We start from the raw sequence: 11445 nt of genomic DNA on the forward strand, positions 1-11445 counted from the left end.
TCTTCTTTATGCACCAAGAGCTTGTAACACTCCAAAGAGAAAGGAAAAATTTAAATCACATCATATGACCCCTTTAAAAGGACGTTTTGTTTTGATTTTTGTCACATCTCACTCTTTTGTTTCACAATTTCACTCTGATATTTCACATTGTTTTGTTCTTGCTGCTTTCATTCATATTCTGTTTATTGTGTGCTTTCTGTTGCAGGTTCTCTAATGCATTCTCATATTATGGTGTGGTTTTGCTGACCACTGCGCTTTTCCAGGAGGGAGGCGCCTGTGGTCGTGAGTGAAAGCTAGTGTGTGTTTAAAAACAGACTGGAGTATAGTGAGAAAATAAGGGCTATGTAAAGAATAGAATACCACATTTATTCAACATATTTAATATGCTGTACAGTATAACCTGTATGCTGCCTAATATTTTTTTAAAAACAGTATGTAAACCAGTGTGTTTAATATCATTTCAAACTAGAAGAATGCTAACCATACACAACCAATGTATTCTGTGTGCATACATTGGTCTTGTGTCTCCCCCTAGAGGCGAAGGGCAGTAAAATGGAGCCAGGTTGCAGTTTGGAGTGCAAATATCTGAATTCAGATGATTACAAAGACCTCCTATGGACCACACTTTCTGAGTTTCCTGGTATACATTTGTATTATAATGCCATTAAAGGAATAGTTCATCCAAAAATGAAAATTTACCCACTCTCAGGGTATCCAAGATAGAGGGTTCGAAGGTAGTTAAGTTTGGAGGTAAGTTTGTTTCTTTATCAGAACAGATTTGGAGAAATAAAGCATTACATCACTTGCTCACCAATGGATCCTCCTCAGTAAATGGGTGCCATCAGAATGAGAGTTGAAACAGCTGATAAAAGCATCACAATAATCCACAAGTAATCCACATGACTCAAGTTCACCAGTTAATGTCTTTTGAAGTGAAAAGCCATCTTTAGGACGTTTTTAACTTCAAACCGTTGCTTCCAGCTACAATATGAGTCCTCTATACATAAAATTGATTTCTCCAGAGAAAAGGTAATCTTGTCTGAATCAGGAGAGAAATATGCACAGATCAAACACCATTAACAAGCAAAAACAGTCCAAAACAATTCTAAACAAATGTCAGAGGATTCTGAGATAGACTGAGAGAGTCGTGAGGATTACTTGTGGATTATTGTGCTGTTTTTATCCACTGTTTGGACTCTCATTCTGACGGCACCCATTCACTGCAGAGGATCCATTGGTGAGCAAGTGATGCAATGCTAAATTTCTTTGAATCTGTTCAAATGAAGAAACAAACTCATCTACATTTTGGCAAATGTTCATTTTTTGGGTGAACTACTCCTTTAACATCTCATTTTTAAATAATGTATGGCAGGCAAAAAGAAAATGTGATGAACATATTGATTGATGCATCACAGGCCTGCTGGTGACCCTGTGGGCGATTGATCGATTAGGGAGGAGGAAGACTATGGCACTGTGTTTCTTTGTCTTCTCTCTCTGCATTGTACCACTCTACGCCTGTGTGGGAAGGTCAGAAAGCACATCTATTACTGCCATTTTTCCAGGGCATTCAAGCCTGTTTTAATCACATATGTGACCTATACTGTGAATAACTACATTCCCTATATTGCAGGACTTCTTTGACAGTATTTATATTCATTGCGAGGGCTTTCATCGCTGGAGGTTTCCAGGCTGCATATGTGTACACTCCTGAGGTGAGAACTCTTTTCAGTTCATTTCAGTTATTTAATTTTTATTTTTTGGAAGAAGTGAGGCTCAAACGGAAGCTCTATCATTCTTTGCCCTGTCAAAGGAATATGTAATAGAAACACAGGAAAATGTGACACTCAGATAAATTGAAAGGAGAGTAAAGCCTGTAGACTGTCAGTGTAGTGTTAAATGTTTTGCTCAAGGCAACAACTGTGCTAAAAAAGGATTTTGACCTTGGGAATGTCCAGTTCCTGGCTCACTCCCACCACTTGGCAGACATTGCAACAGTGTACCTAACATAAAACAGGCCACTTTGTCATGCTACTTTTCATGAACTACTGGAGTTCATCTCCAGATACAGGATTGAAGGGTTGAATATTACGCATAGTGTCTGTAGGTTGTCTTTTTGTAAATGTCATTGAAGTCATTTTATTGCATACTGTAGTTACTTAAGATTGTAACCTGAGGCAGTTTTGCTAACTACATTAATCTTTGTCTGTGATATTTAACTGGTTTTGAAAGTGTTTACAGCATAATGGAATGCTGAAGAAACTTTAGTGAATATACATGGATCCATGTAGGTCATGTAGGTCCATTCACTAACCACCCTGTGGTTAAGTAATAGTTCAATGTTCAAAGAGAAGATCATGGTTATAAATCACTCAATATCTCTCTCTCGGTGTCTTTTGCAGGTTTATCCCACAGCAACGAGGGCACTGGGTTTGGGCACCAGCAGTGGGATGGCTCGGGTTGGAGCTCTCATCACACCATTTGTGGCACAGGTGTGGAAACAATAACCAGAAACTTATAAAAGACATACAGAATAATGTTATACTCTAAATATACTCTAAACTTAACAAAAAATGCACAATAACTGAACAACAACAAATATTTTAGAAATTTGGAGATACAATATACCTTTTTTAATACTTCAAATGTCTTACATTTCTTGTAAAACAGTCAAAACACTTCCTATAATACAACAGCTATGAATCTGTGGCAGGTTGGGCAAATGCTCTGATATGTTGAGCTGTGGTGCTCATGTGGACAACATAATTTTGGGGTCTCATTCAATAACTGTTCAATAACTGTTCATATGTGTGTAAATGTTTTCAGAAATGATGGTTCATTAGTAAGTTTGTACATAAAATTATTTTAAATTCACAGAAAAAAAATACTAGAACCAACTTAAACCACATATTTGAGTTCACATTTTTGCATATACGAAACTTTAAGATACTATTATTTATACTATATTATTCTTTTGAACATTCTATTCATCAATGAATCCTGAAAAAATGTGTTGTGGTTTCTTTAAAATATTAAGCAGCGCAACCATTTTCAGCAGTACTACTAAGAAATGTTTCTTGAGCACCAAATCATCCTATTAGAATGATTTCTGAAGGATCATGTGACAAACTATTTTCCTGTTTAACACTGTAAAGCGCTTTGACACAATCAGTATTGTATAAAGCGCTATATAAATAAAGGTGACTTGACTTGACACTGAAGACTGGAGTAATGGCTGCTGAAAATTCAGCTTTGCCAATCCAGGAATAAATTACATTTTTATATATATTAAAATAGAGAGGTTATTTTAAATTCTAATAGTGTTACGCAATATTACTGTTGTTAATGTATTTTTGATTTAAAAAATGCGATCTTGGTGAACATAAGAGATCTCTGCTTCCGTCCTCAAGGTGATGCTGGAATCTTCTGTGTACCTGACTCTGTCAGTGTACTGTTGCTGCTGTTTGCTGGCTGCTATTGCTTCCTGTGCCCTGCCCATAGAGACCACAGGACGAGGCCTCCAGGAGTCCAGTCACAGAGAGTGGGGTCAGGAGATGATGGGACGGGCCTCAGACCACAGCCCTGGAGGGATTCCACATTCCAGCTCTGGTTCACAGGACTAAGGAACACCACATGTAGGTTTGGAAAGACATAGTAGAAGAAATTGTTCTTAGTTTGAAGTGGGGAATCTTTTCTGTAAAAAAGCAATGTGTGTCCACAAAGGAATAGCAGATTTGTTGATTTTAAGAACTGCTTGGTTTTGATTTAAATCAGTCCATCAATGACACATTCCTCCACCAAAGGTTGCAAGGTTTCTTTTTATGAACCTCTGGACCAGACAATTAGAGTGGAATAGATTCACATCACATAATACTCCCCTTTTGCCCTATTCCCCAAGGAAGTACAACAGGAAATGGGTTGAAAATGGATCTAAAGCATGACAAATTGCATTATGCAGTTTAACACATGAAATCACTCTCACATGTTCAAAGGGTCTGAGGAGCATTTGAACAACGAAAGATTTGAACCTGAAGTCTTGAAGTTGAAAGATAGCACAAGAGAATGTGTGTTTGCAACAGGTTTAGTATGACAGCGAGTAGAAAGAGAATTTTTTAATTTTTTTATTTTTAAAGAGGGCCTTACACTTTACTCCCAGCATTCCTTTGGGACAGTCATGACAACTTTAATCTATTAATCGAAAGAAAGACAGGATGCTGCTATAAATCAGACATTGCACCAGTTTGTGGTGTTATCTTGCTTTTTTCAAAGAACCATTTACCATACTTAATTGTTAATTGTTAGCCATTCATAGTTTTATACTTTCACTGACACCAGTGACGTATCTAGTGGACACCAAAGTCTTCATTTCACAAAACTCAGCACTTGAGAGCACCTCTCTTCGTCCTCTCACCGGCTGCCAACTGCAATCACTCATATAAAGTGTATAAATTACAGTTGATCCCTTATAATCAGGCATATCAAAGGTTATTGGATAATTATAATCTTAAAATACAGCTCAATAAGAATAAAACAATAGCAAGTGGCTTTCAACAGTACAGGCCTTTGGGTCAGATATATTTTATTACTGTCTATTCTAGCACATCAGCCTCCAAGCACATTTTTCAAACAATGGCTTGCATCAGAACACACAACTTGAACATTTAGCAACAATCTTTGTTTTTATCAGCACAATCGCTCAATGCTATATTCGGTTATTTGTATTTCTGCCTTTTCAACTGTACAGTGGGTATGTGTGTGGCATGATGGGAAGCGTGCAGTTGTTCCTGTGAGTGCAGAGAGTTGCCTGTCTTTTGCGATTTAGTGCCGTGTTTTGTGTCTGTGTGCACAGATCTCTTGCCACTGCACTGGATGTACATGTATGATAACAATAAATTATGCTTCAAGAAAAAGAAAGTGAGTGTATGTATATTTATTATAGATTAGTGGAGATAAATGTAGACAAATGTATTCAGTTCTGGAGATTCATTTTCTCTTGGAATCAGTATGACAATGGTTATTAGATTAGCGAGAATAAAATTGATACTGTATATAACATCCAGAGGCCCAGATCTATTAGAGACGTGATTTAGAGTGTGCTAGCAGGCCTTTCTGCTCCAGGATCTGACCAAAGAGACGAGCAGCTTCCTCAGCACATCCACGATGGATGGTCAGTCCAAAACCTCCATGTCCGTAGTTATGAATGACCTGAGGTGAATGAAAACAGCATGGTGTGTTAAAAAAGAATCATGAATCTACGGAGCCCTAAAGGGACATGATGATGGAAAAAATATGAGATGGAAGGGAATATGATACTGAAATGCTTATGCATACACTCGAAAAACGTTTGCGTTTGCTTAGAAATCTTGAGCATTAGAAGCTGTCTTTTTCATGAGTTGGTGTCAGTACATCATAAATAGGATGAGTGTTTACAGAATCAGAATCAATACTTGCAAAGCATTAATATATTTTTTTGCCTCCCATCTCATATTATTTCCATTACCAGTTTTGTGAGCAAATGCTAAAGTTTTGCAAGCGAATTCAATGGTCCTTGGGGTTCTAAACTTAAAGGTGCAGTAGGAGATCTTGGAAAATGCTAACTTTAGCCTGATAGCACTGAAAGCGAATGTCCCACCCTCCCTGCAATCGCCGTCCAAAGCCACGCCCCCTGAACGCATATACGTTCACAGACCAGAATACCAGAGACAACATTACTACAATAGGCTACATCAGCGGTTCCCAATTACAGCCCATGTTCCGAAGTGAAGTAAACTTCAACGGATTTCCCCTGCTCAGGGAGGAGGGAGCAATGAACACTGTGTAGGGATCATATGGATCGGATCACAGTTCATGCACATAGCTCACTTCTAATGACCTGGTTATCTGAATCGCGAGGACTGGAATTGGGAACCGCTGGGCTGCCTACATAATGTGTCATTCACTGGTGAGAAAACTTTAAAAGTACTGCAATACCAGGAAGGAAGATCGGGTTGTTGATGTTTGTCTGCCATTCTCGCTCTGTCTGCACAGCGTGTGTGAACGCGCTGATGACGTATCCTGTCAACGTGAACCGGGTGCGCAGAGGTATGCAGATACATACGTTGACAGGCAGGTAGGAAAGCCAATTAAAACGCTCGGACCGAGCGTTTTGATTGGACGAACATTTCTTGGTCCTACGCCTTCCACAGAATATATAAATACAGATAAATACATTTAGACCACTTAATGATTGCTATCGGGATGTGAAGAGACTTTCAACCAGCATAACAAAAAAAATTTTCTGAAGACAATCACCTATTGCACCTTTAACAAACTTAAAGAAATTACCTGAAAATAAGTTGAAGTTCTAAAATTACTAATACTAAAACTGAAATAAAAATAAAGATACAAATAAATTAAAGCTAAATAGGTTACAAATTTTATCGCATTGCTTTTGCCTTAACTTTTGTACTAACTTTCTATTCTCTCCCCCGAGAAACTCGCAAAAGCATTACAATTTTAAAATAGTTTTTTTCTCCCATTTCATATAATTTTATCACCAGTTATGCAAGTGAATGCAATGGTTCCTGGGGGAAAGCAAAAGTTTTGCAAGCAAAGGCAAAAGCACTGTAATATTTTTTCCTCACATCTAATTTTTTCCAATAGCATGTCCATTTAGGGGCTCTGTATTAATCATACTTCATCTTGGCTATTTATGGCAGTCTTTCTTCATTGAAAGATGGCATCAGATCTTCAGTGTAATGATCATTCTATGAGCTCACCTCAAACGAGGTTGGTCCAGACCGTATGGTCTCTCTCTCTAATCTAACTTTGCTGCGTGCGGGCCTGAGACCAGTCCAGTCCTCTACTATCCGTGCATGCTAGAGAGGGAAAAAAAAAGAGATCGAATCCACTCATGCTACTCGAACAAACACTAATTTAATTAAGGCTAAATGGCTGAAACTACCTGTAGACTGGGCTCAAGCTTGCAGGCGGCTTCCCAGATTCCTTTATGGTCAACAGAACTGTTCTGCAGATTCCAGTTTCCTACTTGGAAAACTCCACCCACAGTGACTAAACGACTCCTGCAGACACAAAATTACCTGAGGTAATGTACATCACTGCTAAGACAAGACTACATTGCACCTCATTATAAACACGACAATGGTTGTGTTATTAAGTGTTATTTTAGTATTACATACTATCATAGTATTTATTAATATTTTAATTTAGCTTTTATTTTATATTTTCAGTTTTCTTTTTAATTTTAGTTTCAGCAATATTATGTGCCTTTGTCGTTTTTATTTGTTTATATTTCTATTTAGCTTCAATTTATTTTTATTATTAGTCATTTTGCACTTTAAATGATTTTGTTTCAGTTAGTTGCCAATTTAAGTTTTTTCTCTACTATTTATATTTTATTTTATTTCAGCTTTATTTCAATTACTGGAAAAACAGTACAGTGTCATCATAAAGAGGCTTACCCAGGAATGATGTACGGTGAGTTATAAACTCCTGATGAGGAATCATGTGTGAGTATCCAGTGTTTCAACCAGGGAGCGTCTACCTGTTGATATAAAAAGCATGAGATCAAAACAGTTCATTGTTAAAGGTTTATGCCTGATCGACTTTTATCCACTAAACCTGACCTTAATGATCTGTCCTCTGCCTGGCTGAAGGTCTCCTGATCGGACACCGGAGCAGTTGATGATAACATCAGCACCACTATCTGCAAGCTGGAGCCCATTTTTGAGGTCATTACAAATACACACTTTATGATTAAAATTAACAGCATAGATGAGGCAAGCAGAATCTCAACATTAATTTAATTAAATTAGTGAATCTGCTTATGTTAAAAATAGTATTAGTTAACCAGATGCTACACTTTTCTTAATTATTTTAACAATAAAGTTAACGTACACTACTGTTCAAAAGTTTGGGTTAGCTAAGACTTTTAATGTTCAAGTCTCTTATGCTCACAAAGGCTGCATTTATTTGATTTAAAATACAGTAAAAGCAGTAATACTGTGAACTATTATAACAATATTATTATTGTAATATTATTACAAAATAACAGTTTTTATATATTTTAATAACTGTTTAAATATATGTTAAAATGTCATTTATTCCTGTGATGACAAAGCTGAATTTTCAACCAGTCTTCAGTGTCACATGATCCTTCAGAAATCACTCTAATATGCTGATTTGTCATTTCAACTGTCACTTTAATATGTTCAGTATAATGTGATCAATTTAATACGTTTTAGATTATTTGAATGTTCTCCACTGAATGAAGATACTACTGAACTTTTAATTTAAAAAGATAAATGAAAATGAGAAAGGAATTGCTCAAACCTCTTTAAATGAACCAATCTTCCTCTGATAAAACCTGACCTTTCTTTGTCTTAACCTGCAGAAAACACAGAAACGTGACCAAGGTGTCAAAGATACTGTTAATCATTGTTAGACCAGAAAAGATTCATACTGTAAATGAGTAACACATTCACAACAGATTTCACATAACTATATAAAAGCACAATGGTTATTCTGATGCATATACAGCAAAACAAAAGAATAAAAACATTCAGGTAAAAATTCAACACACACACACACACACACACATGCAGGTATAAGATGTGTAGACACATATACATAAGCCTAGAAATCGGAAATATTACATATTCAATTTAAGTTAAAATGCTTATTTGTAAAATTTAACAATTTCCAAGCTTAAATTACATTTTGAATTTCAGATATCATTGTGGACTTTTGAACTCCACTGTATATTCTATTTCATTCCAATTCTAATTTTGGTTACTGATTAGATAACAGGAATCTCTCACCAGTCCATAAGCCAGGGCAGGTATGTCTTTCCTTCAATCATCAGAGCAGTGTTGAACCACCCAAAACTGAAAAGATAAAGGTAAAAGGAAAAGTGACACAACACTACATTTACAAATCCATTTCATTATCAAATACATTTAAATTCATTCAATTTGATTCAAAATCTAAATAATTACTACAATCCCCAAAGGGTAAAACAAAATTGATTCTGAAAATTGAAAATCTGAAAAAAGTCTTCAGCATCAAAAAAAAAAGAAAGAAATAACTTATGATGAGATGCAGGTGATAAGTACCTGTATCCTGGGAACATGTCTAGTTCACGTTTAGTCAGCTGGCGAAAGCCCAACACGGTATCTTTAAATGAGGGGTTCTGTTTGAGGGGAGCAGAGAGATTGCAGTCATTTTCACAATTCTCTCTCCTGGATCAGTGAGAAAGTTCAGTTATTTTCACTCTAATTTTATACTGGTTTTAACTCATGCCAGAGAGCGGGGCCTCTGCAGTTTAAAGTGGACGTTCAGGTCTTTTGATTCTGACCAGTTCTTTTTTTGTTTAGCTATACAATAAAGTTCATTATTATCTGTTCTGGCAATTTCAAACATGCCCTGCACTGGACTGGTGGAGTACAAGAACATCATTCAGTGTAGAAGAATGCTTCATTCTATAGATAAGGGCCCATAGGCAGTGACCAAATTGTGAAATCATTTACCTGACTATATACTACAGTATGCACTATGTGTCAGAACTTGCAGTTTATTATACACCACTCTGTAGATGATAACATTATATGCAATGGAAAGCTAATGTTCTCACCGGCAGGGGTTCAGTGCACAGATTGTAACCAGACTGGAGGAAGATTCCCATTCTCACTGAATCTGGAGAGCTGAGGCAACTTAGTAGATGGTCAAATGTCTCTTTGTTCCATTTACTGAGAAAAAGGAAATAAAACATCTTTCTTGCGGCTATAGAATATAGAGCATCCTGGGTTCTTCAGGATAATTGAGACACATGAGGATGTGCTTCAACTGATTCACTGACACTATTAGATTCAGATGCTTCCACACAAATAAAAGCTCACGTTTCTTGCACATTCCCCTTGTCATAGAGATACGGCTGCCAGAGTCCAGCTGCCCTGTCGCTGGTGGTGAGTGGAGTGAAGACATCAGCATACACCTCTATGCTGAGAGGGGTGATCCTGTCGTGGAAGTGCTGGTAGATGCTCTGAGCAGTGGAGAGGCCGATGACCCCCGCTCCAATGATGCACCCTCATGTCTGCTAATTAAATGCAAGTGTAAATATGAATGCAGGGTTTTTATTAAATATTGTAAGGATGCAAACTGTTTGGAGCACAATTTCAATACAAAGCTGTGTATTTTGAATCATCCACCAGTGAATACATAATGCTGCCATATGTTTGCATAGTTTGTTTTTTAAGTCTAATGTCCATAAAAATCCCATATGGACACAATTACAAAGTTAGCATGAACAATGAGGTTAGAGAGCTTGAAATTTTAGAGAGCTTGAGTTGTTATTAGTTGAATCCTTGTGAGCTTTTAAAAATGTAGTATATAACTTAATAGGTAATGCATTGCATGTAATGCCAAGCTGGAATTAATCCATATTTTACATTTATACATTTGGCAGAATTGCATTATTGCATTCAGTGTATACTTTAACAGGTCATTTTTATTTAGGACAGTTTCACTCACCAAACTTTTTTGTCTTGTTACCTTCAAAAAGATATCGACATTGTCCTAAACACGTCCTTATCTTCTCTCTTGCAAGAACAGTCTTAAGCAATGTAATGACAGGTCGCAAAACTTACAAATTAACTTTTCCCACATTACGTAACGTCAACTGTGACGTTGAGGTGGCGCTATTCGTGAGTTGTTCGCTATGAGGTTCCATTTGTGTCAAAAATGAGTCGACTGCTTTGTGCTTATTATGAGGTTACATTTGTGTCAAAAATTAGTCGACTGCTTTGTGCTTTGTGCTTTGTACTATACATTTGTCTTTGTCTACAGTCATTGCCTACTTGTTCAGGTAAATCAGTATATGTAGGCATGTATGTTGTCTGTTGACGTCATCTTAATCTGTCATCCTGCTTGCTTTTTCTCTGTCGTTTAATTACTGTTGTCCTTATTGTCGTTTTGTTCTGTCATCTTGTTCTGTCGTCCTAACTGTCATCTTATTCTAAGTTTTTTTTATGTTCCAAAGGTTGTAGTATGTACCTAGTTACAAACTTATGAGTTTGCCAGTATCTCCCATACTGTACGTACAGTGCTCAAAAATTTTTATGAAAAAATTACAGTAATTTACCAATAGGTTTTTTTCAAGTTCCAAAGGTTGTAGTATGTTCCTAGATACTGACATGTGAGATTTTGGCAGTATCTCTCGTCATATAGGCCTATGTAAAGTACAAAATTATTTTCATAAAATGTACTGTACACAAAGTTTTTTTGTAGGTTGTAGTACATTTGCAGTTACAAGACTGACTTATGATTTGTGAAATTTTGCTCATACCTCCTTTACTGTATGTACATTACACAAATATTTTTAGGAAAAAATATAGTAATTTATCAATAGGTTTTTTTATGTTGCAAAGGGTGTAGAACATCCTAGTTATGAGA

At 36.6% G+C, this 11445-nt stretch overlaps 2 protein-coding genes across 3 annotated transcripts in view; one reads left to right on the forward strand and one right to left on the reverse strand.

Annotated features, from left to right (window-relative positions):
* The window catches only part of LOC107696058 (synaptic vesicle 2-related protein-like), a 13977-nt gene extending 9829 nt beyond the window's left edge, over window positions 1–4148 (forward strand). For both annotated transcript variants that reach the window (XM_016496204.1, XM_016496203.1), the window contains 6 exons: window positions 206–282; window positions 536–640; window positions 1416–1527; window positions 1631–1712; window positions 2400–2489; window positions 3408–4148. In XM_016496204.1, the coding sequence (XP_016351690.1) occupies window positions 206–282; window positions 536–640; window positions 1416–1527; window positions 1631–1712; window positions 2400–2489; window positions 3408–3620 (679 nt within the window). In that variant the 3' untranslated portion in view covers window positions 3621–4148. The remainder of the gene's footprint in view (window positions 1–205; window positions 283–535; window positions 641–1415; window positions 1528–1630; window positions 1713–2399; window positions 2490–3407) is intronic.
* A 94-nt stretch (window positions 4149–4242) lies between these two features.
* LOC107696048 (D-amino-acid oxidase-like) lies at window positions 4243–10723 on the reverse strand. Its single transcript, XM_016496194.1, has 11 exons — window positions 10663–10723; window positions 9894–10080; window positions 9629–9743; window positions 9111–9187; window positions 8817–8882; window positions 8329–8383; window positions 7623–7709; window positions 7458–7540; window positions 6941–7058; window positions 6756–6854; window positions 4243–5202 (listed from the first exon to the last, which is right to left on the reverse strand). Exons 1-11 carry the CDS (start codon window positions 10721–10723, stop codon window positions 5071–5073), a joined length of 1080 nt encoding a protein of 359 aa, XP_016351680.1. The 3' UTR covers window positions 4243–5070.
* Between the last annotated feature and the right edge of the window lie 722 nt (window positions 10724–11445).

Source organism: Sinocyclocheilus anshuiensis, unplaced genomic scaffold, assembly GCF_001515605.1.
Source record: "Sinocyclocheilus anshuiensis isolate Anshui unplaced genomic scaffold, SAMN03320099.WGS_v1.1 scaffold935, whole genome shotgun sequence".
In the NCBI taxonomy this organism is placed as follows: Eukaryota; Metazoa; Chordata; class Actinopteri; order Cypriniformes; family Cyprinidae; genus Sinocyclocheilus; species Sinocyclocheilus anshuiensis.